This window comes from Oculina patagonica, chromosome 10 (genome assembly GCF_052425735.1).
Source record: "Oculina patagonica isolate OP01 chromosome 10, crgOcupat, whole genome shotgun sequence".
NCBI classification, from domain to species: Eukaryota; Metazoa; Cnidaria; class Anthozoa; order Scleractinia; family Oculinidae; genus Oculina; species Oculina patagonica.
In genome coordinates this window covers 15,417,606-15,442,209 of record NC_135767.1, presented here as the reverse complement: position 1 = coordinate 15,442,209, position 24,604 = coordinate 15,417,606, and the positions used below count along the sequence as shown (strand labels likewise).

The following is a 24,604-nucleotide window of genomic DNA, read 5'->3' as shown; positions in this document are numbered from 1 at the left end:
GCAAAATTATCATCAACATTTAATGTTATTACATCAAGATCCTATTTCCAGGAAGGTGTCTTAGACTGTCACTAAATGTATTTACAACCATATTTTTTTTATTTACAGATTTTCTTTTAACCAGTATCGATTTCTGTTTTCTCCCTCTCACTACTCATAGTTACTCTTATGCACTTTTTTCTGCTTTCGAAAATTATAAACGTTTTCTAGCGTTCAGCTTTTCCAAAGATATTTGAGAAAAAGCCTGCGTTTTGAAAATGTCTTCAATTGTCCTCACAGAGGTGTTTCTTCATATTCGTCTTGCGGCTGTGTTCGCACTGTAATTGAATGTCCATTGTTCAATGTCTCATTTCCTTGTTGCTCATCTTCTTCTAGGATAGCTCTATTTTGTCCTTGTTCGACATTAGCTATGACTCCAATCTGTCTTGGTCCAAAGATTTTCCTTTCAAGTTCTTCAGCTTGTGCACTTGTTTTTCTTGACAACAAATGAATGAAAGCTACGCGAAAAGATCTTATTCTAACAGCGTAAATCAGCGGATTAAACAACGAATTCAGTATTGGCAGTAAACCAACCAGATACAAAGCAATATGCCCTTTGTTAGCAGGGATTGTACCCTTAAAAGAAGCAAGAGTAACAAAACAGATATTCATTGAGATGTAACACAGAAAAATAACAAGCAGTACAATAGTTGTCGTGTAAAAAGCTTTCTTATTCTTGAGTAGTTTCTCCTTGGCTTCTAAAGAAACCTGGTTAGCAATAATCTGTTTCTCGTTGCGGCGGACTTCCATGTAGACAGCAACATTAAAGGTCAAATGAACAGAAATTTTGAATTTTGTTATTTTTTGTCTGTGTGTTTATTAAGAGCCAAATAAACATATCCCAAAGTTTCAAAGCAATCGGTCATTACATCGCAGAGATATTGCAAGTTGAAAAATGCTTTTTGTAGGCTGTCATAATCGTAGAGTGCTCGGAAAAATTGTCGGAAATAAAAACTTGTGACGTCATAATTGGTGTTTTTGAAGACGACCGCAGACCGATTCCGCAGACGGCACCTTAAAATCTAAGTAAATGTGTTTAGTGACATTTCAAGCAGTTATTTCGTTCTGTTCGGCCGTTTTTCAGTGGATTGATTGTTGGTTATTGTTTAGAGAGGCTCATTTTTTAAAAAGATTAGCCAAAGCACAAAAATAGCTTAAAATTTTGTTTGCTGTCGTTTTGCATATCATGTGAGACATAGGTAGAATGCACGCTGGTATGATAACAAATCAGGAATCTCGATTGTTCTTTCTCATTAGCATTTAACGTTAATGAGCAGAATTATCTGCACACGCGCGTGCGTTTTGAATTTTGGCACACTTCAAAGCCGTTCTGCACGCGCGTTAACTATGCACGTGCGTTTTGAATTTTGGTACACTTCAAAGCCGTTCTCTGCCGAACAACAACGTGAAATGGCGAAATTCTGCGTATTTTGGACAACGTCAGCCACGACGGCTAATTTTTGGTTTTTCTATTTGGGGTTGAACGCTTTCTCTGAATATTCAGCGGGAGCTAGTTCTTAAAGCGATAAATAAACAGATTGCGTCCGGAAAGTTGCGAGATTCTCAAGTAAAATATAAATTCATTTTGCACCAGAAGATGTCGTTGACGTTGCCGTCGGTGCGGTCTGCGGAATCGGTCTGCGGTCGTCTTCAAAAACACCAATTATGACGTCACAAACTCGTTCCATTCCTTCCATTTCAGTGCGCAGTCATTCAAAAACGTTTTCGTGAAGCCTTCGGAAATCTTCGTATTTTTTGCTGTAATTCACGCTTTAAGGCTCTGAAAGCAAAATTTTTTCTTAATTTTACTCAATAATGGATAGTTTTAGCATTTGGTTGGTTAAAATAGCATTTTGAAATTTCTGTTCATTTGACCTTTAAAGTAAATCATGGCGGGGAAAAAGAGAAACAGTATTACAGAACCTGCTAATATTTTCAGGAATTGTCTGTTTTTCAACCAGAGATCTTGAGTTGGAAGGATGATGGCTGCAGCCCACGCCAGTCCAGAGGCCATCATGATACGAACTTCAGTTACCTGGTTCTCGTATGCGAAGGGGTGTTTTACCGCGAGATAACGCTCAGCGCTCATTAAAAGCAAATGATATAGCGACGCCAAAACACATTTGATGGTGATTTCCGTTGCTATCTCCTTTAGAGTACAAAACACATCAGTCTCGCCGTGGAAAAGAAAGAAATAACAGGCGATCTGCAAAGGTTGAACGACTAGTCCAACTACAAGGTCAGTTGTGGCTAAACAGGCAAGTGCTACGTTAGACTTGGTGCGAAGTTGTCGTTTGGTTTTCACTGCCACCGTCACCAGGATGTTCAGCAAATGATGAGAGGACAGGTGAGAGCGTTAACGACGAGTCTGACAATAAATACAACGCGAAGGTCAGAAGACATCTTTGCAGAATTTATAGGAAGAGATGCGAAATCACAACTAAGTAATGTGGTGTTGTCTGTGGTGTGATTCATCTTTGAACGATTGAGGCTCCGTGGTCTTCAGATCGTTTCTCACGTTTTGCTCACTTTTGCTTACTTAGTCGAGCTCAATCTCGCTTTATATATAATTAACATTGGTCAAAATGTTGCATTGGCAAAATACTTTATACTCATCACTTGATGACAATTTTGTCAACTAAAATTTACATTTATATCATAATTTCATTAGCAAACTATTATTAAGTGTTTGGTAATTACTAATCTTCAGTGCACGTAAACCGGAATTTATAATGCACTTGACTGCAGATCCGAAAAAGAAGCTATTCAGTAAAGAAAAGAATGTAAAACAATGGCTTAAAATACAAAACATGAGGACATTTCAACCGGTAATGGCACATTCTAGCTAATCTAAAAGACTTCGTCGGCAAACTTCTAGAGGAGTTATCCAGTGATTTTTCATTTTTTTTTCCTCCTTTTGTCAAGTAAAACTTTTGTCCATCATCGGCCGCTGTTTAAAGAGTTAAACTAACAGGAAATTAATGGTTAAAAGATTGTGTAACAATTGTTTTCAAAGATACAAAACATAAGGGGATTTCCAACCGGTAATGGCATATTCAAGCCAAATTATTGAGCAATTTTCCGTGGTCTTTTTTTCTTCTTTTAAAGATGAATTTCAGTCCGTACTGCGCAATCTCGGCTGCAATGTTTATGTGAGCCCACACGAAGGAATGTTTACAAGCAAAACTAAAAATTCCGCGACAAACTTACCTTTTTCTTCATAATTAACGCCAGATATCCTTGCAGAACAAATAATAACGAGTAGAGGAACCTTGACGCTATTTCAAACCGACGTTTCAGCTCATCGGAAATTCTTGAACGAAACGAACTGTAATGGCGGACTAAAAAACTTCATGTATGCTGTCACCGAAGTGTAACGTTTCAACGAATTCAAAACAAAAACGAAAACAAACCCCGAGTCTGCGCAGTACGGACTGGAAATCAGCTTTAACACGTAAAAGATTATTCTGCGGTGTCAAGAGTTATAAAACTTATAGGTTGAAGTGTTCTGCAAGGTAAAGTTTCTTCATACTGTTTTTTTCTCTCCTGGCCAAAAAAATTGGCTTCATACCTAGCCGACACAACTTGTGTTGTTTTCCAAATAGAAAGCAACGCTTTTGTATTGCATTGTATTTAGGAATCTGCTTTACCTTTCAAGTTTTCCATTCATCTAACATACAGAAATTTTTCATTAAATTGTCACGAGTGTTGTTTGTGTTAATGGGAGATGTTCGCTCTTTCTGTTGCGGCCATCTTAACGGCTCGGAAGAAACCGTTTCTCAACTGCTCCTTGTTTGAAACTGTTTTCAGATTTGGTCTTTTTTCAGTGGTTGCTTTGTTAATCATATTCATTTGCTAAACACAAAGAAAGATCGCAGCGATATTGCAACAACCACTGAAGAAAACTATTCCTTTTACTAGAAAACCGTTAAAAATATGCCACTTCATTTCTCAGAGTTTTGTCATGATCATGTGGCAAAAATATCTCGCCGTGCAATTTAAACGGCTTCGTGTTCACACTACCTTTGCACGGTGTTGAATAATCAAGCAAAAGACATAAGAGTGGGAGGGAATGTAGGGTGGAGTTTGCGAATATGCGAAATATAAAATTAAACATTTTGATTATCTTTGAATTCAATGGTAAAGAAAAAAAGGCACGAGGGTAGACAAAAAATGAGAGTCCTCAATTAACTGTTAATTAGTTTTCTTGGCTCTATGATCCTAAATTTCTCTAAAATTTGCTAGAAATACACTTTCTGAAACTGCAGTAAATTTTTGATGAAATTTCCAAGTAAAAATGTACATTATTTTACTTTGGCTTATGCGTATAAGCCAAAATTTTGCCTTTTTTGCTGAACCGTTCCGTTTTTTTTTTTCCTTGCTTCTTTCCTTTTCGTTTTTCTCTGCTTTCTTTTTCTCTCTATCTTTTACTCTGCGCACCCCTTCTACTGGCCTGAAAAGTTTTGATCTTAATCAATGGAAAACCCTGGAAATGAGACCTTGGTCAAGTACAGGTATATTGGCCTGTTTTAGCACCAATTTTACACCAAAAACTGATGACGATTTTTTTCGATTAGCTCTGTTTTGATGGACAGTCCTGTGAAAAGATCTATCCATCCTCTATAAGTTTCCCGATGTATTAAATACATTTTCTGTGATGCGGTTTGAAAATTTAAACTTTTAAAAGAATGTATGGGTTCATAAGCGCCTAATTTTGCCGCTCAGAAATTTTGCCTTTTTAAAGGGACTACGTCATGAAACCTAGCAGTAACAGTCCAATTTTATTAAAAATTGCTGTATTAGAGCACTGACACTGTTAACTGCATTTTTGGCTGCAAATGGCGGGGATGGAAACGGATTGCAATTTGAAAACGTCAGGCAAACGTTTTCAAATTGTTTCCGTGCGTCTTCAAAAAAACGATATTTTTAGCTGTAGCTTGATTTCTATCCACAAATTAAGGTTATATCTTCTTTTAGATGTTAAAAGATATTGTTTTTATGGGTTAGATTGCCTTCCACTAATTTCAGAACAGTTTAGACCAAAAATCTGCGAAATCTCCGTGACATAGTCCCTTTAAAGCTTATATCTCCGTCAATATTACACGCAAAGAGATGAAAATTTTTCCAATTATTAAATCTGCCGGCAATTCGTATATAGCAAACGCGTATGCTAATGCTTTTCACAAAGACGCAGTTTGGAAAGCTTTACAGAAGAGGTTTTTGAGCGTATAGTGACTTTTGGAAGAATACTATTTGCGCCGGCAGTTACACGAAATTATATTTTTTCTCTCTCGACTGCTTTGCTTTCAGTTATTTAACAGCAAGTCAATATTTTAAACATTGCTGGTGTTATATGTTTGCATCGTTTTTTCCGTTGAAAATGTTTTAAATAAAATAAGAAAAATGAGCGTTATTTTTATTCAGGAAAAAGAACAGCTGTTCAGACATTGTGCTACAGTGAAGTTTTCACGCGTAAAATGAAAAGATTCTATGCTCCATTTAGCACAAAAAATCAACATGATTTCCAACTGCACTCATTCAAGGCTCGTTTCACATGTTGATTTTTTTCTTCCCGCGTCTTTTTTCCTTCCCGCTCAGCGATGCATGTGGAAAAAAGAACAAAACGAATACCTAAATAATAAATGTAAAGGGATTCTTTTCTAAACATTCGATTTCAAACCTGCAGACGGCAAAACAAAAAACAAACCGTCCGCAAGAAGGCAAAAACAATCAAGAAAAGAATAATATTCTTAATCTATCTGTGCTGTATGTCCTGAAGAGAAAGATCAGATCACTTCAAAAATAAATAGTAAACATCAACAAAATTAACGCAATCACCATTAATGTTATATTTAAACATCAAAATCCTATTTCCAGAAAGGTATCTTAGATTTTTGCTAATTGAATACAATCCGTATTTTCTTTTATTTACTTAAGTAGTTTTGACAATTATCGATTTCTGTTTTCTTCCTCTCACTACTAATAGTTTCTTTTATGCATTTTTCTGCGTTCGAAAATTATAAACGTTTTGTATTGTTTAATACAAAATCATCCGTTGCTGAAAAATATATTCACAAGGCCTCCGATGATATTTTATAAGCTAGAGAGGTAAATCTCTCAAGGACATGCTCGTTATTAAAGCGAAAATCAAAATAAATGCTATATTGCGTCGCAACAACAAACCACGGGGGGAGTCCGTGTTGGCCTGTCACTAATTATATAAAAATGTTCGAAGAAAAACCTACTTTTTAAAAGTGTTTACAATTGTCCTCACAGAGGTGTTTCTTCATATTCCTCTTGCGGCTGTGTTCGCACTGTAGTTTCGTATCCATTGTTCAATGTCTCATTTCCATGTTGCTCAACTTCTTCTCGGCTAGCTCTGACTCCAATCCGTCTTGGTCCAAAGATTTTTCTTTCAAGTTCCTCAGCTTGTGCAATTGTTTTTCTTGACAACAACTGAATGAAAGCTACGCGAAAATATCTTATTCTAACAACGTAAACCAACGGATTAAACATCGAATTCAATACTGGCAGTAGACCAACAAGATACAAAGAAATATGTCCTATGTTAGCAGGGATTATGCCCTTGAAATGAGCGAGAACAGCAAAACAAATATTCGTTGGGATATAACACAGAAAAATGGCGAAAAGTACAATAGTTCTCGTGTACAAGGCTTTCTTATTCTTGAGTAACTTCTCCTTGGCTTCTATGGAAACTTGGTTAGCTGCAATTTGTTTCTCATTGCGACGGACTTCCTTGTACAAAGCAACATTAAAGTAAACCATTGAAGGGAAAAATAGAAACAGTATTACAGAACCTGCTATTATTATCAGGGATTGACTGTTTGTCAACCAGAGATTTTGAGTGGGAAGGATGGTGGCTGCAGCCCACGCCAGAACAGAGGCTATGATGATACGAACTTCAGTTACCTGGTTCTCGTGTGCGAAGGGATGTTTTATCGCGACATAACGCTCGGCGCTCATTAACAGCAAATGCAGTATAGCGACGCCAAAACACATTTGATGGTGATGTCCGTTGCTATCTTGGTTAGACTGCAATACACGTTAGTCTCACCATGGAAAAGAACGAAATAGCAGGCGATCTGCAAAGGTTGAACAACTAGTCCTACCACAAGGTCAGTTGTGGCTAAACAGGCGAGTGCTACGTTAGACCTGGTGCGAAGCTGTCGTTTGGTTTTCACTGCCACCATCACCAGGATGTTCAGCAAAATAATGAGAGGACAGGTGAGAGCGTTAACGGCGAGTCTGACATTGAACACAACGTGAAAAATGGGACAAATCTTCGCAGGATTTATAGGAAGAAATGCGAAACCACAACTAAGAAATGTGATGTTGTCTGTGGTGTGATTCATCTTTGTTTGATTAAACTGGGTCTCCATGTTCTTCAGATCGTTTCTCACGTTTTCGTCTTCCTTGCTTGGTTGAGTTTTTTCTCGATTTCTATCTTTTTAACATTGTTTGAAATAATATGGTCTTTGCTTGCATTGGGATAATACTTTACTCACTTGATGACAATTTTATCAACTAAAATTTACATATATCATAATTTCGTTAGCAAACTATTATCACGTGTTTGGAAACTTCTTATCTTCGAGTACACGTAACCGGAATTTATGATGCATTTAAATGCATATCCGAAATAGAAGCTATTCAGTAAGGATTGCCTTGAGAAAGGAAAGTGGAACAATGGCTTAAACACAAAACATGTTGACATTTGCAACCGGTAATGGCACATTCTAGGTAATTTCTAGTGATTTTAGTGATTTTCCATTCCTTTTTTTTTCCTCCTTGTTTTCTCACGAAAAAATTTTGTCCATCATCGGCCGCTGTTTAAAGAGTTCAAATAACAGCAAATTTATGTTGAAAATATATTGTAACAGTGGTTTTCAAAGATACAATACATAAGAGGATTTCCAACCGGTAATGGCATATTCAAGTCAAATTATTAAAGCAATTTTTTGTGGTCTTCTTTCTTCTTGTTTTAACACGTAAAACATTATTCTGTTCCCAGCTGATGTTTCAAGAGTCATTGGTAGCGTTCTGCAACGTTGTTTCTTCACACTATTTTTCTTATTTTTGTGGTAGAAAATTTCGCTTTAATTACACTTAGCCGACACAACTTGTGTTGTTTTCCAAAGAGGAAACAACGCTTTTGTATTGCATTGTATTTAGAAATCTGCTAAGAAATCTCCCCATTTAGATCGTTGAAAGATTGACAGCTTGTTGATGCTGCTTCCACAGAGGTCTGCTCAAAGGGGGGGACACCGCTGATCGCATGTCTCAGAAAGCTCAAGACCGCTGATGTTAAAAGATCATATTTTTTAGTTCTTATTTATCAAAATTTAAGTCCTCGAATCTCGATTTTCTTATTAAACACCAACCTTGGAAAGTTTATTGTCTGATTCGCGAAGAATTAAGCTCTGGACTAGTTTTTCGATACGCTATTTACCTCGAAAGGTGACCATGGCCGTTAGAGCTTTTGTTCGGTAAAAAACAAGACACTCGATCGATAGAAGCCATCCTCAAGTTTGGAAGGTAACACTTGACTATTTGTTGGAACTGTATTGGAATTCAGCCGTCTAGAGGATTGGAAAATGGCAAAAGGTGGAATAAATCCGGGGCGGGAAGCAGGTAAGCTGTATTGATGACAAAATCAACTCTAGTGGCTCAATTTTAAAAAAAGCGGAAATGTCATTATTACTCGCACAAGTGCTGATACAAATGGTCATCAAAGGTCTCCGCACCTGTGGGGACAAGACGCAGGGACATGTCGCAACAACATGCATGTAGCAGCGACAAAATCATGTGTTGTTCACACTGAGGGGACGTGTAGCAGGGACGTGTAGCGGGGACATGTAGCAACAAGAAAATTAATAACGCAGCGACACATCCCGTTATGTGTGCTGATTATTTATGACATGTGCAACACGAATTCGGCCTGCGACATGTTACGCGAAGTTCAACGAGTTGAATTTCGTGCAACTGACAAGTTGCAGGGACAACAGAGCTTCAAAGTTCGTGTTTCGCTTGCCAAAATAATCAACACACACGAGGGGACATTTCGCTGCGACATGTCCCTGGAACATGTCCCCGCTACATTTTCTTGCGTGTGTACACATTGGGATTTTGTTGCCGCGACATGTCCCCGCTCAACGTCCCCTTAGTGTGAACAACAGATGATTTTGTCGCTGCTACATGCGCTGCGACGTGTCCCTGCGACATGTCCCCACTTGTGCGGAGACTTTTAACACGTGCGGACATGTCGCAGGGACATGTTGCAGCAACATGTAGCAGCGACAAAATCATGTGTTGTTCACACTGAGGGGACATGTAGCAGGGACGATTTTGCGGCAGTTTTGTCCCTGCGACATGTTGCACGGAGTTTAACTCGTTGAACTTCGTGCAACATGTTGCAGGGACAAAATGTTGCAGGAATTTGTGTTGCACGCGCCAAATAAAATCAGCGCACACGAGGGGACATGTCTCTGCGACATGTCCCCACTACATTTTCTTGCGTGTGTACAAATTGTGATTTTGTCGCTGCTACATGTCGCTGCGACATGTCCCTGCGTCTTGACCCCACGTGTGCAGAGACCTCAATTGTCATAACTTTTGAAAAACATGGGATTTTGCATATTTTAGCCGATAAAGGACTGCACTTTTCGGCCGTGTAGAGTAGTGTTATCAGCTAGGTCCCGAAATTAAAATATTCGCTTCTAAATCAAGGTCCTTTTCTTTAGCCTTCGCGTTCGATGCCGATCAGCGGTGATCATTATATCCTTGACTACGCATTTCCAAGTAAATCGAGGGAAACTTGCAACTTTCTTAGAAAACTAGAAATGTTTTTGAACAAATTGGTATAAACATTGTCGGTGTTAGGTGTGAAGAAATATTTAACAGCGGCTCGAAAAATGCCTCTTTTTTAATTTTCCAGACTGTTGCGGCGCTCCTGACGGGAAAAATATTTAATGGCTCCTAACGCAGCCAGCAAATCGTTTTGAATCAAAATAAATCTGTTTTAGTTCTAGCCTTGGTAAAGTCTTTCAGTTGCCAAAGTTTCAAGCAAAGTTAATTTTGAACGCGAATTTGAGTGGGCGGATTTCAGAAAGACAGCCTCTTAAGAGTTCCCGTACACTTGTTGGCATTAACAGGTGGGAGAGATGTTGTTTGGTCACAAGATTTTAATTTTACTTTTTTCCTTACTAATTAATTTTGCAAAGTATTGAAAAGTAAACGCTTTTAACATTAAAATGCTTCTAAAAAACCTGTCCAAAGCTTCTGAACTACTTTTCTTAAGTAAATTAAGTATAACGAAGAGGAAACAGTTCATTACGCTAAAACCACTATTACTAAAAAGGCGGATTATTACGGGAAAAATATTTTGTAGTCAGCGGACGATGCTGGCTTCTAGAAAGGTTGGCTGTACTGCAGGTTAATGCAATAACTGTATTTTTAGATATTTATTAGTTATGTCCGTTCACCCTTTCACGAGGCAGATGGAAAGAAAATGCACTGGGTACTTCTCACTCCTTTTGATTAATTACTATTTGCTTTTTTTATTTGACCATTTCAATAAAGTCATAAAGAAACTGTGAATAAAGATAATTTCAATAATGACTGGAACGTACGAATTTCCATTTCGTGATACCAGTATTCACAGGTGCTTGTTTGCTAAAAGACTTGTTACGGGCAAAAAAATATAGAATACAGGAATGGTTCTAAGAGATTCCAGAAAGACCAGTTTTCTGCAGGTTAAAACATAAATGAAACTTTAAATTAATGGCAAAAAATATTTATTACAAAAAGCCAATCGTTCACGCGGCAGTTATTCGGTACTTCTTTCAATTAAGTAGTGTTTGCTTTTGGCTAACTGAAACCTTTCAAAAGCGTTTTAAAACACTGAATAATGATAACTGTAGTGTAATAAATGAAATGCAACAAATGCTATAAATTAAATTCTGACTAAAAGCTCTTTGTAGTTACTGTCGACAACCTCCAACAATGGCGAAGGTTACTGTAGACAGAAACTACCCGAGCGAGCTGAACCAAACAAGCACATCAACATGGCTAACGGGCACAGTTGCATTTCTTTTAGCCTTGAACATTTTTCTATCTATCACCGCAACACTCGGCAACTGCTCTGATTCTTGTCGCTTTTCATAAAGAGTCTTCTCTTCATCCACCAACAAAACTTTTGTTTCGATGCCTGGCGGTCACTGATCTTTGTGTTGGAATTATTACACTACCACTCTTCGTATTTTAGCTGTATTTAGAATAAAAAAGATGAACTGGAACGATCTCAACTACCTCATCAAGGGAATTGATGTTTCAGGCACTGTGTTTTGTGGGATGTCGATCTTAACATCAACCGCAATAAGTGTGGATAGGCTTCTCGCCCTTTTGCTGGGTTTGAGATACAGTAAAAACCCGCGTATAAGAATTTAACATTTAAGAACCTGTTAGGCTAAAATTTCATTTTTAAGCACCCTTCACATAAGAACCATTTAAGGCTAAAATTCTAAAACAGGTTCTTATTTTATAAAACTTGTCCTCCTTGAATATAATCATTAACTGAGATGAACAGATGAACCTTATGAAATCACAGAATACTGTTATTGAACATTAAAGACCAGATCATTTAAAAATTCTACTTTATTTCTTGAACAAAAGTTAAGAACCTAGTTAGCCTAATTTTACAGTAAATACCATTTATATAAGAACCTGTTTAGGCTAACTTGAAAAAACCTAGGTTCTTATACGCGGGTTTTTACTGTACAGACAGGTTGTAACTTTGAGACGAACTCGTGTAGTTATTGTCTGCAACTTCGTTATTGGTGTTTCATTCGGAGCAATTCATTTTTGGAGTTTTGGTATTTTCTTGATTGCAGGCAATATACTCGTAGTACTTTGTCTAATGATCTCAATCCTTTCCTACATGAAGATTTACTTCAAATTACGACAAAATCAAGGTCAAGTACAGGAACATGTTCATAAAGGACAACCGAACGGAGGAGGAATTTCACTGAATATAGCAAGATACAAGAAGACAGTGTACAGCATAGCATGGGTGCAGTTAGCGTTAGTAGCCTGCTATGGTCCGTATCTTATCGTATCTATACTAATAAATACAATGACAAATCAAAAGGAATTAATAATTAACGTGGTTGGGCTATCTACCATGACTCTAGTCTACTTAAACTCATCTCTGAACCCGATACTTTACTGTTGGAAGATAAAAGAAGTGAGGCGGGCAGCGAAGGACACGATCAGACAGTGCAGTTGTTTGTGTGGTTAATGGATAAGCGAAAAAAAAGATACATACAGTCGAAGCTCTCATAAGCGGACACCCTCGGGACGCGAAAAAAGTGTCTGCAACTGGAGCTGGCCGCTTACGAGAATGGTTCTTGTAAGCGGCCACTAGAGGTGTAGGGGATAGATGGCCGCTTACGGGAGCTTGCCCAGCTAACATAATGGTAATATGCAACTTAGTGGTGTTTCGAAATGTAACCGGACGTGGATGACGACAAAACAAACACTGAAATATGGTACTGTAATTACAGTAAAATCATTGTGACGAACGGCGATGTGAAGTTGATTGATTAATACAAGATACAGAGGTTTTTTATATGATTTTCTTTGCGGTGTCCGCTTACGGGAGCTTAAAAATAAAGAAAAAGTCTAAGTCGTAATCTCGTAAAGTGTCCGCGGCCGCTTACGGGAATGTCCGCTTACGAGAATGTAAAAATACAGAGTTTGTATGGGAGTAAAAACGGGGTTTCCAACAAGGTGGCCGTAAGTAGAGCTGTCCGCTTACGAGAGTGTCCGTTAAGAGAGCTTCGACTGTATGTACACCACTGAATCTCAACATTAAAATTTTGAAGACTTCGATATAAGAACCAACAATACTTATTTATACATGAAATATATAACTTAAGTGTAGACTAAGGATGGGATGAGCAAGAAATTTTATTAATAATAATAATAATAATAATAATAATAATAATAATAATAATAATAATAATAATAATAATAATAATAATAATAATAATAATAATAATAATAATGTTCTTTACCCAGGGAGCTCACATCACCAAAGGTGTTATTCAGTGAGGCCCTGCAAAATAATAGTTAAAATTTAAAATTAAAAGATTAAAAAAAATAGTTTAAGAATTAAAAAAGTTAAAATACAGAGTTTGTATGGGAGTGTAATCTCAATCGCTAGAAATTCTGGCGAATAGATCCACTTAAGTCATTCTACGATAGGCGATTGATAAAAAAAAAGTCTCTCTGCCGGGCGAAGAGCAAAGCGTTAATGTTTTAATGAGTCTTAAAGGAATCTTAAAACAAGAAATTTAAAAGGTCATAAAAATAGATCTTTTAATTTAGGAGTCTTAAAGGAGTGTCAGATTAAGAGGCGAATTTTAAGGTGTCATAAACGTTCAACTTTTAATTTAAGGAGTCTTTTAAGACGTGGGACTCTTCAGGAGTCATCAAACGTAAAACTTTTAAGGAGTCTTAAAAGTGGGACTTTTTAAAAGAAGTCATAAATGTTAAACGTTCACGTAGTCTATGCACTGGGTCACAAGTTGAACTTCTGCTATTGTTACGGAGAAAATATTTTGTAGTTAGAGGACGATGCGCTTCCAGAAAAGATGGCTGTGATACCACATGTTAATGCAATAACTATATCTTTTGTTAAGATCTTTATATAAAAATCGAATCGTCCACGATCGAGGCAGATGGTTAGAGAGTGCATTGGGTACTTCTTTAAATTAAGTACTAGTTGCTTTTGGCTAGTTAACTGACCATTTTAAAAAGTTAAAGAAAAACTCTGAATAAAGATGATTTTAATAATTACTGACATGTAAAAATCCTTTTAATAATATTCGTAGCAACTTATAGCTATTTGTAGTCACTTCTTGTTGAAGACCACCACTAACGACGGTGAACTTTAATTTAGACAGAAACTACCCTATGGAGCTGAACCAAACAAGCAAATTAATTTAACAGAGCTAACAAGCACAGTTGCATTTCTTTCATCTTTGACAGGTAACATGCAGTGAAGAAAACAATCAGGCAATTTTCGTGTTTGTCGAGTGAAATTGTGCAGATCATATCTAGCTGCAAAGTTGACATAGATTGCTTTCATGGAAGCCGTGTCGGAGGAGTCAAACAGTAAAGGATATTTGCTTAAAAATAATGTTTTTCTTTCAAAGAAAAAAAAGCATTTGATTTCCAAAGGGAAAAAAGTATTTGATTGTTTCACTTCTCCAATATGGCCGCCATGAACACACTCTATAATCGAGAAGTAGTGAGAAAAAGAAGCCGAACCCAGCAACGTAAACGAAAGATCAACTTCATTAGCGATGTTTGCCGTAAGTCACAGATGACAAAAATTTAAATAATCAACGTGCATTATGTGCCAAAGTTCCGGTTAATACATTTTTAGTTAATGAGGAGGAAGCAGTACATTACGTTGACACCAGTAGTCCACAGGTGCTACTCATGCTACAAAAGAAACATGACACAGGCAGAATTAGATATTTTAACGGCAAAAAATTATATAGTTAATACTAAGGGATTCCAAAAAGGCAGGTTTCCTGCAGGTTAATGCAATAACTGAAACTTTTAATTAATAAGAAATAAATATTGTAATTACTAAAAGTAATATGTTCATGCGACAGATATCGAGTACTTCTTTCAATTAAGAAGTATTTGTTTTTGGAAGACTGAACCATTTCAAAAGCGTTTAAACACTGAATAAGGATAATTATAGTGCAGTAAGTGACATGCAACAAATCTTATAAATTAAATTCTTAACAACTAAAAGCTCTTTGTAGCTACATCTTCCTGCCGACCACGTCGAACAATGGCGAACGTTACTGTGGACAGAAACTACACAAGCGAGCTAACCCAAATTGGCATATTTGTATTCATTTCAGCCTTGAACATATTTCTATCCATCACTGCATCACTGGGCAATGCTCTAATTCTTGTTGCTTTTCATAAAGAGTCTTCCCTTCATCCACCAACAAAACTTTTATTTCGATGTCTGGCGGTCACTGATCTTTGTGTCGGACTTATTACCCAGCCACTCTTCGTAACCTTTATCTTTGATGTAATCAGGGTAAAGAAGACGAACTGGGACAACCACCTCAACAAGGGAATAGATGTTTTAAGCATTATGTTGTGTGGGACTTCGATCTTAACATCAACCGCAATAAGTGTGGACAGGCTTCTCGCCCTGTTGCTGGGTTTGAGATACAGACATATTGTAACTTTGAGACGAGCTCGTGTAGTTATAGTTTGCTTCTTTTTTATAAGTGTTTCATGCGGAGCAATGTATTTTTGGAGTAGAAGTATTGTCCGAACTGCAAGCAATGTATTCGGAGTTCTTTCTCTAATAATCTCAATCCTTTCCTACTCGAAGATTTACTTACAATTGCGACAACATCAAGCTCAAGTGCAAGACCATGTTCACCAAGGACAACCGAACGGAGGAGGAATTCCCCTGAATATAGCGCGATACAAGAAGACAGTGTCCAGCATAGCATGGGTGCAGTTGGCGTTAGTAGCTTGCTATGTTCCATATATTAGTGTAACTGTTCTTAGAAATATAATTACAAATCAAAATGGGTTAACAATTTACTTGGTTTGGCTATCTACCATAACACTAGTCTACTTAAACTCATCTCTGAACCCGATTCTTTGCTGTTGGAAGATCAAAGGAGTGAGGCGGGCAGCGAAGGACACGATCAGACAGTGCTGTTGTTTTTGTAGTTAATGTTATCTAGGTTAAGTGAAACAAAAAGTTCAGTATCCTTGAATTTGTACAATGTTGAGACCCGTCGACATTTAAAATTTGAAAACTTCAATAAAAAAGCCTACAAAACTAATTTATAAATGTATGTAGCTTTCTAAGAGGGCTTAGGTGTTCACTATAAGGAATGAGAAAATTATATTCGTAGCAACTAAAAGCTCTTTGTAGCAACTTCTTGTTGACAACCACCACGAACAATGGTGGACAATTATTTACTTTTGACTCGTCCTTAAACCAGATCCTTTACTGTTTGAAGGTCAAAGAAGTGAGACGGGCAGTGAAGGACACGTTCAGACAATGCTGTTGTTTTGTAGTTAATGTATCCACGTTTAGTGAAACAAAACTTTCAGTTACCTTGACTTTGTACAACGCTGAGACCCGTTAACATTAAAGTTTTCAAAACTTCAATAAAAGAGACTACAAAACTACTTTATAGATGTTTGTAGCTTTCTCTAAGATGGTGTTGACTATAAAGAATGTTGTGAACCGAATTTTTCTTTTGTAAACCACCGGTTTTACTTTTGTCACTGACCTCGAACGTAAAACATTCTCAGTCTCTAAACAATCCCCATTCATAACCATGAAAGAGCCTTACGAAGAAAATTCGTGAAAATTGATTGAAAACCAAAACATCCTTTAAGCCGGTACGTTAACAGCTCGTATTGACTTTCTCCCCCTGTAACCAGCCAACAGATCCACTAAAGTTATTTAAGGATAGGCGATTGTTAAAAATGTTATCCCGTGAACGTTAAAAAAGCTTTAGTACGTGTTTTAAGGAGTCTTCAAACTAGGATATTTAAGGAGTCATAGGAGTCCTAAACGTGCAACTTTTAAGTAATCAAATAGATGCCATTGTTTTACAGATGTTACTTCCGCTAAAAATATTCTTATGGGGAAAATATTTTGAAATTAGCGGACAATGCGCTTCCAGAATGGTTGGCAGTACCACAGGTTAATGTAATAACTAATATTTTAAGATCTTTATTATTAAAGTACAATCCTTTACGAAGGAGATGCTAAGGAAATGCACTGGATTCGAACTGGATACTTCTTTTAATTAAGCACTATTTGCTTTTGGCTTACTTAAAATTTAAAAAAACGTTAAGAAAAAGACTCTGAACAAACGTAGTTTTAATATCACTGACATGTTACAGCTGTTCTTTGAAATCATATTCATACCAACTTAAAGCTCTGAAGCTTTGTTGTCACTTCTTGTTGACAACCACCACGAACAATAGACGAACATTATTTACTTCTGATTCGTACTTAAACTAGATCCTTTACTGTTGCAAGTTCAGGGATGTGAAACAAGCAGTGAAGAACACTATCAAATAATTTTGGTGTGCGGTATTGAACGAACGAACGAACGAACGACCGACCGACCGAATGAATGAATAGTTGCCATTGAGTTGAAGTAGCGTGGAGAAAGAAGCCGATCCATGCAAAGTAAACGAAAAACTTATTTCATTAGCAATATTTTCCGTAAGTCACAGATGACGAAAATGGAAGTAAACACTTCCTGAAGTTGCGGACATCGTAGTTCAGTTTGAGTAAACAAAGAGGAAACAGTATATTACGTTAATCAGGCAAGTAAACACAGGTGCCAACACAGGTGCCAGGACACGATCAGACAGTGCTGTTGTTTTTGTAGTTAATGTTATCTAGGTTAAGTGAAACAAAAAGTTCAGTATCTTTGAATTTGTACAATGTTGAGACCCGTCGACATTTAAAGTTTGAAAACTTCAATAAAAAAGCCTACAAAACTAATTTATAGATGTATGTAGCTTTCTAAGAGGGCTTAGGTGTTCACTATAAGGAATGAGGTGAACCCGAATTTTTGTCTTGTAAACCACCGGTTTTACTTTTGTCACTGACTTCGAATGTATAACATTCTTAGTCTATAGACAATTCCTATTCATAACCATGAAGGTCTAGGATTGGCTGAAAAGGCGTAACGACGAAAATTCATAAAAATTGATTGAAAAACAAGGCATGTAAAAATTTAAATGTTTTTTTATAGTGGTCATGCACTTAGCTTCATATCTCTTCGAGATAGCTAGTTTACAGGCATGCCACTGAAACAGAGGAAACAGAGGAAACAAGTTTGGGCTATTTCCAAGTTCTTGGAAATCGCCCAAAATGAAATTCCTTCAAACTCGGCCAGAATAATGCCCTAGACATCATTTTACCCGTACGTTAAAAGTTCGTATTCTCTTTCCCCCCTGTAACTTGCCAACAGATCCACTAAAGTCATTCTTGGATAGGCGATTGTTAACAATTTTATCCCGCGGACGGAAAGAAAAGCTTTTGTAAGTGTTTTAAGAAGAGCTCCGCGTAAATGTCAACTATACTTGGAAATAGCCCAAAATGAAATTCCTTCAAACTCGGCCAGAATAATGCCCTAAAAATAATGCGCTATTTCCGAAAAAATAAGGTGGGGACCCGGACCCCTCCCCTGGATCCGCCACTGTACAGGAATGATGGAGTTGACATTGGACGGTAGTTTATTTGTGCTAGATGAAAACAGTGAAAGCGACGAGGAATCATCAAATGATGCGGCTAAAGAGCCCAGCGAACAGGATTTACGAGGAAGATCCTCCATAGATTTCTTGAAAGTTGTAACATCGAAAAATTAACGCGGCCAAAAAAGAAATGGGAAGAGACGGGTGCACGGACGCAGAAAAACAACGTGAAAAAGGCCCCACTGAATAAGATCGTTTGGTATACATGTTAATATCAGATGATTGTGTCGGTATTTTTTTAGTCTTGCTAGTCATTACCATGCATCCATCGGCGCCTTCCGGCATTTTGAACATATCGCTAATTATTTCAATTGATCTATTTTTTTTTATGGACTGTAACAGAACGTGAGCAGACAAAATGGATGTGAGAGAATGGTTAAAAAGGGTAAAAAAAATGCCAGACAGGTCCTAAATTGCGTTAAATAACTACTAAGAGGGAGTGGAGTGCAAAGACCGAGCCTTAACAAAAGTACCGCGTACCATCATTGCCCTGTTCGTGATTGAATATTTATAATTAATAACCTGCACTCTATCATTTCATAAAAAAGTGTTTTTTGCAAGCAAGAACATATTCATGTTATTTTTAGATTGCTTTTTCCTGGTCTAGAAATTTTTCTATAAATCTTATACTAGTTTATAATTTTACTCATTTTATACTTTTCATTCAGTGTAAAAATAGACTTTCCTTAATCGAGTTGATACAGAATTGCAACCCATTCCAAACCACGAAAGAAAGGTGTAAATAAATTACAGAAGGCTTTCGACACACGTCTCTGAAATGAAAGAAAAATTACATGCCCCGAGCAGGATTTGAACCCGCGTCTCCCTGTTACTTGTCAGGCGTGATATCCACTACACCATCGGGTCACCACGCTGGATACGTGGCAACTTATAGGTGTGTATTGGATCGAACACGGTCAATCCACAGGGCATTTTTCTTTCGAGACATTTGTGTGTATCATGGCTAAACCCCCAACTTAATTGGGTTAGGCGACAGACAGAAAGTGGAAGCAGTACATTAAGTTAATCAGGCCAGTAATCACAGGTGCAACCTTTGCTAAAAGCATGTTAAGAAAAGAAAAAAAAATATTATATGGTTGGTACCAGGAGTTCCAGAAAGGCCGGTTTTCTGCAGGTTAATCTTGACAATAACTGAAACCAACCCCTTATTTTCTCTTGCTGAAACGTTTGATTAATAAAACACAATAAAGATCTTTATTATACATTAGAATTACTTTGAAACATGTGATTGGTCGAGAGGATTCAGTCAATATACAGTAGCATGTGAACTTGACATAATAACCCAATATCTGCAGCAGATATTAGGTTATCATGTCGAGTTCAGAGTCCGCCTAGTTTCCAAGCCCCTCGTCCGTGTAGTGCTGTCAAACTTTTGAAAATATGGCTGAGCGATTCGCCTCCGTTTCCGAAGAGGAATTGAAAGTTTTGATCTAGATTAAAGATTTTTAAAACACCAAGAAAACAACAAAAATAAGTGTAAAAATTCTGCATGATTATTTAGGGAGAAGAACCTGGAGGAACGACAAGATAAAACCGCTTTGGCCAATGTTCTGACGAAGTTTTACGCCGGCGCTAGAAAAAGTGATGGCAAATTGTTTGAAAACGTATAATAAAACAATTATTGAATTCGGTATTTGCATGATATCGTGAATTATCAAAACCTCGTGTCTGTATTATCTGCCTCAGCCTTCGGCTTCGGCAGATAACAAAGACCTCAGTTTTGATAATTCACAATATCATGCTCAACCTCATCCAATAATTGTTTATTATCGCTGACAGCCCATCGTTCGTGTGGAAGATATTGGGTTCTTCTTTCAATTAAGTACTAGTGGTAACCACAGGTTAGAAAGTGCGGGCCTAGATGCACTTAAAGATCCTTCACTGTCACCTTCACCTTCCATGTGACAGAAGCGTCGATCTCATTAGACAAACTTTTGTGATTTACACTTCGCATTTCTTCGCATTCTAATCGTTCTTTGTGGAGGAAACAATTCTCAACTTCCAAATTGAACGACACAATTTCGGATCCTTTTGCATTGTAGCCGTTCATGGTGGAAGAACAAATAACTTAAGTCACCTCAGTTCACAGCAATAATTCCAACAGGTCGCGAAAATTTCTCAGACGGTGTCGATAAAATCACTGGACAAGAGACAGTTATTCCGAGTAACGCGTCACGCAAGGAATGCATGATTTTATCGAACATGCGGTGTAATTGAGACGCGATTTTCCTCGGTCGGTGAACTCGCTATGTTGTCAGTGTTGTAAGGGATTTTTCGAGATCAATCGTTGTTGGAATCATTCGTTTTGCCGTGGTTTATCTGTAATGCAACCACAGTAAATCTTCTCAAAACCAACGCCGAAACAACGCCTGCAAAACGTAATGATTTCAATTTTCCATGTGGCAGAAGCCTTGATCTTATGTGACACACTGTTGAGATTGCCACGTTGTTCTTGAAGAACAGATTTTCAACTTCCGGTGTTTCGACAATCTGTTGTGATTGACACATTTTTCGCATTCTGATCGTTCTTAGTGGAAGAACAAAATTTTCAACTTCCGCTTTGCAGCTGGTCTTTATAAACGTGGCGCGCACGCGTAATACGCAATCCGCTGGTCACAGTCAAGATTAGGGTTGCGGGCCCCTCTTGGGCCCGCAATTATTTGCTTTTGGAAGAATACATAAATGAGATGCAACTAATCCTATAAATTAAATTCTTAACAACTAAAAACTACATCTTGCTGCCGACCACCTCGAACAATGCCGATCGTTCCAATCGAGCTGAACCAAAAAAGCACATCAATATGGCTCACAGGCACAGTTGCATTTCTTTCGGTCCTGAATGTTTTTCTATCCATTACTGCATCACTGGGAAATGCTCTGATCCTTGTTGCTCTTCATAAGGAAAATTCTCTTCATCCACCAACAAAACTCTTGTTTCGATGCCTGGCGGTCACTGATCTTTGTGTTGGAGTTATTACACAACCACTCTTTGTAACTTTTATTTTAGCTGAATTCAGAATAAAAAAGATGAACTGGATAGATCTCAACTATCTCAACGAAGGAATTAGTGTTATAAGTGCAATATTGTGTGGGATGTCGATGTCAACAACAACCGCAATAAGTGTGGGTAGACTTCTCGCCCTTTTGCTGGGTTTGAGATACAGACATGTTGTAACTTTGAGACGAATTTGGGTAGTTATAGTTTTTCTCTCCCTAGTAAGTGTTTCATGTGGAGCAATTTATTTTTGGAGTTTTAGCATTTTCTTGATTGCAGGCAATATACTTGTAGTTCTTTGTCTCATAATCTCAATCCTTTCCTACACAAAGATTCATTTAACATTACGACAACATCAAGCTCAAGTACAAGACCTGATGTTCACCAAGGACAACTGAACGGAGGAGGAATTCCGCTTAATATAGCACGATATAAGAAAACATTGTCCAGCATAGCATGGGTGCAGTTGGCGTTTTACGCTTGCTATGTTCCGTATATAAGTTTGTCTATAATAATAAATATAATGCGACACCAAAATGGATCGACAATTTACCAAGTTGCATCTACAATGACCTTAGTCTACTTAAACTCATCTCTGAACCCGATTCTTTACTGTTGGAAGATCAAAGAAGTGAGACTGGCAGCGAAAGACACGATCAGACAGCTTTGTGGTTGTTTATGTAGTTCAGTAATGTTATCCATGCTAAGCTTCCTTTAGCTTGTACAATGTTTAGACCCGACACTAGAGTTTTGAAACCTTCAATAAAATAGTCTACAAAAAATAATTTATAAATGGATGTATCTTTTTGTAAGATGACTTTAACATTCTCAGCCTGTAAACAAATTCCGCTTCATGACTAGGTTTAGGATTGGCTGAAAAAAAAATGGAAATTTTATTTAAAAACAAAACATCCATGCAGCCCGAACAGCTCGTATTCTCTTTCGCAGCCTGGGGAGCTCGCGAATTGATCAACTTAAGCGAGAGGAAAGCTTTAGTAAGTGTTTTAAGGAGCCTTAAAACACGGATTTTTAAGAAGTAATAAACATGAAACTTTTAAGCAGTCTATGTCACTGTGTCACAGATGCTACTTATACTAAAAATATTGACGGGAGAACATTTTGTAGTTAGCGGACGATGTTCTTCCAGCATGGTCTGAAGTATCTCGCTGTTAGTTTAATTAAGATCTTTATTATTAAAATCCAGGCGTACACGAGCCAGATGGTTAGCAAATGCACTGGGTATTTCTTTTAATTAAGTACTATTTGCTTTTGGCTAACTCTGAGTAATTACAAATATTATAATAAATATAAATAAAAAAGTAAACAAACACAGATAAAAAAGTTGTTGTTGTTGTTGTTAATAAGTTAATTTTCATGATGACTGACATGTATCAAATCCTATAAACTATATTCGTAGCAACTCATTGAAAGCTTTTTGTATTAACTTGCTGTCGACCACCACGAACAATGTCGAACTTCACTGCAGACAGAAACTGCCCAAGCGAGCTGAACCAAACAAGTACAGGAACATGGCTAACGGGCACAATTGCATTTCTTTCCGCCGTGAACATATTCCTATCCATCACCGCAGCACTGGGAAATGCTCTGATCCTTGTTGCTCTTCATAAAGAGTCTTCTCTCCATCCACCAACAAAGCTTTTGTTTCGATGCCTGGCAATCACTGATCTTTGTGTTGGACTTATTTCGCAACCGCTCCATGTTTCTTCTATAATTTTTACGAAGCTCCACGTCGTCAAATTGGCAAATTACGCCTCAACCTATATTTTGTGTGGAGTCTCACTTTTGACATCAACCGCAATAAGTGTGGATAGACTTCTCGCCCTGTTGTTGGGGCTGAGATACAGACACGTTGTAACGATAAGGCGAGTTCGTACAACAATAATTGGTTTCTGGACAATCGTTGCTTCGTTTGGATGGACGCCTTTTATCGCTTTGCCAAAGCTTCCTTTGACTGTATTCTTCGTTATTGTGACATTTTCTTTGCTGACCACAATTTTATGCTACACGAAGATTTATCTCACATTGCGACAACATCAAGCTCAACTACAAGACCATTTTCACCTACGACAACAGAACGAAGGAAGAATTCCACTGAATATAGCACGTTACAAGAAGACAGTTTCTAGCATAGCATGGGTGCAGTTGGCGTTAGTTGTCTGCTATGCTCCGTGTGGTACTTATACTGTGCTAAAGGTTCACGAAATAATGCCAAGTTCAAAGGCAACGGACGTTGTATTAACTATTATTTACTTGAACTCGTCGTTGAACCCAATTCTTTACTGTTGGAAGATCAGGGACGTGAGACAAGCAGTGAAAGACACAATCAGACAGTTTTGGTGTTTATTGAGTTAAATTGTACAGATCTAAGTAGCGAGGAAAGAAGAAGCTGATTCCAGCAAAGTAAACGAAAGATGTAACTTCATTAACGATATTTCCGTAAGTCACAGATGACGAAAATTTAATTAACTAATGCGAGCATCATGATTTCCTTAAGTTCCTGACAGCACCTTTTAGGTTAATGAAGAGGAAGCAGTACGTACATAAAGAAATATAAGTATTCACAGGTGCTCCTTATGCTAAAAAATAAAATGGAACGGGCAAAATATTTTGAATTTAATATGAGGCGATTTCAGAAAGATCGGTTTATTTCTTTCTGGTCAATGCAATAAATCAAACTTCAATAAGGATCTTTCCGCGTCCATCATCAAATGAAACGACATAATGATAGTTCACGCGGCAGCTTTTAAGTAATGTATTAAACACGAGCGACAGTGTTTCATCGGGATATCCAAACACCGAGAAGGGAATTGAAAATCCCGCCCCCCCCCCCCCCCCGGGTTGAAAATACGAGGCGAAGCGGTGTATTTTTGACGAATTAATTGAAACACTGTCTCGAGTGTTTGATAATCTTCTCAATCGAAACAAAAACTACGGAGTAAACGGACAAAAAAAAAAATCTTTACTAATTAAGACCAAGTATCCAAACCTCCTTCACGGTCATGATTTTCTTTGTTTTAACTTGATGGATTATTAATGAGTTTGAGAAGAAAATTGAAAGCATCACTAAAGGAAGTGTGCTTCGATTTGAGTTTAGCGTTTGGCTAAAACCCCGTGAATACCCCACGCCCAACCACACTACGAGAATTGTTTGAGTTTGAAAAGGTT

General features: G+C 37.5%; 1 protein-coding gene and 2 pseudogenes across 1 annotated transcript; 1 reads left to right on the top strand and 2 right to left on the bottom strand.

Moving 5' to 3' along the window:
- Positions 1–273: 273 nt before the first annotated feature.
- Positions 274–2,514, bottom strand: LOC144628738 (adenosine receptor A3-like; annotated as a pseudogene).
- Positions 2,515–6,239: 3,725 nt separating this feature from the next.
- On the bottom strand, positions 6,240–7,412 carry LOC144628032 (beta-1 adrenergic receptor-like; annotated as a pseudogene).
- Positions 7,413–22,885: 15,473 nt separating this feature from the next.
- LOC144628737 (melanocyte-stimulating hormone receptor-like) lies at positions 22,886–24,053 on the top strand. The gene has a single exon (XM_078486861.1). The coding sequence runs from the start codon at positions 22,886–22,888 to the stop codon at positions 23,789–23,791; it is 906 nt and encodes a 301-aa protein (XP_078342987.1). The 3' UTR covers positions 23,792–24,053.
- The last annotated feature ends 551 nt before the right edge of the window (positions 24,054–24,604 follow it).

What these genes read in the sequence shown, in the direction of transcription:
- LOC144628737 (XM_078486861.1), top strand. Translation starts at nt 22,886, where the DNA reads ATGTCGAACTTCACTGCAGACAGAAACTGCCCAAGCGAGCTGAACCAA.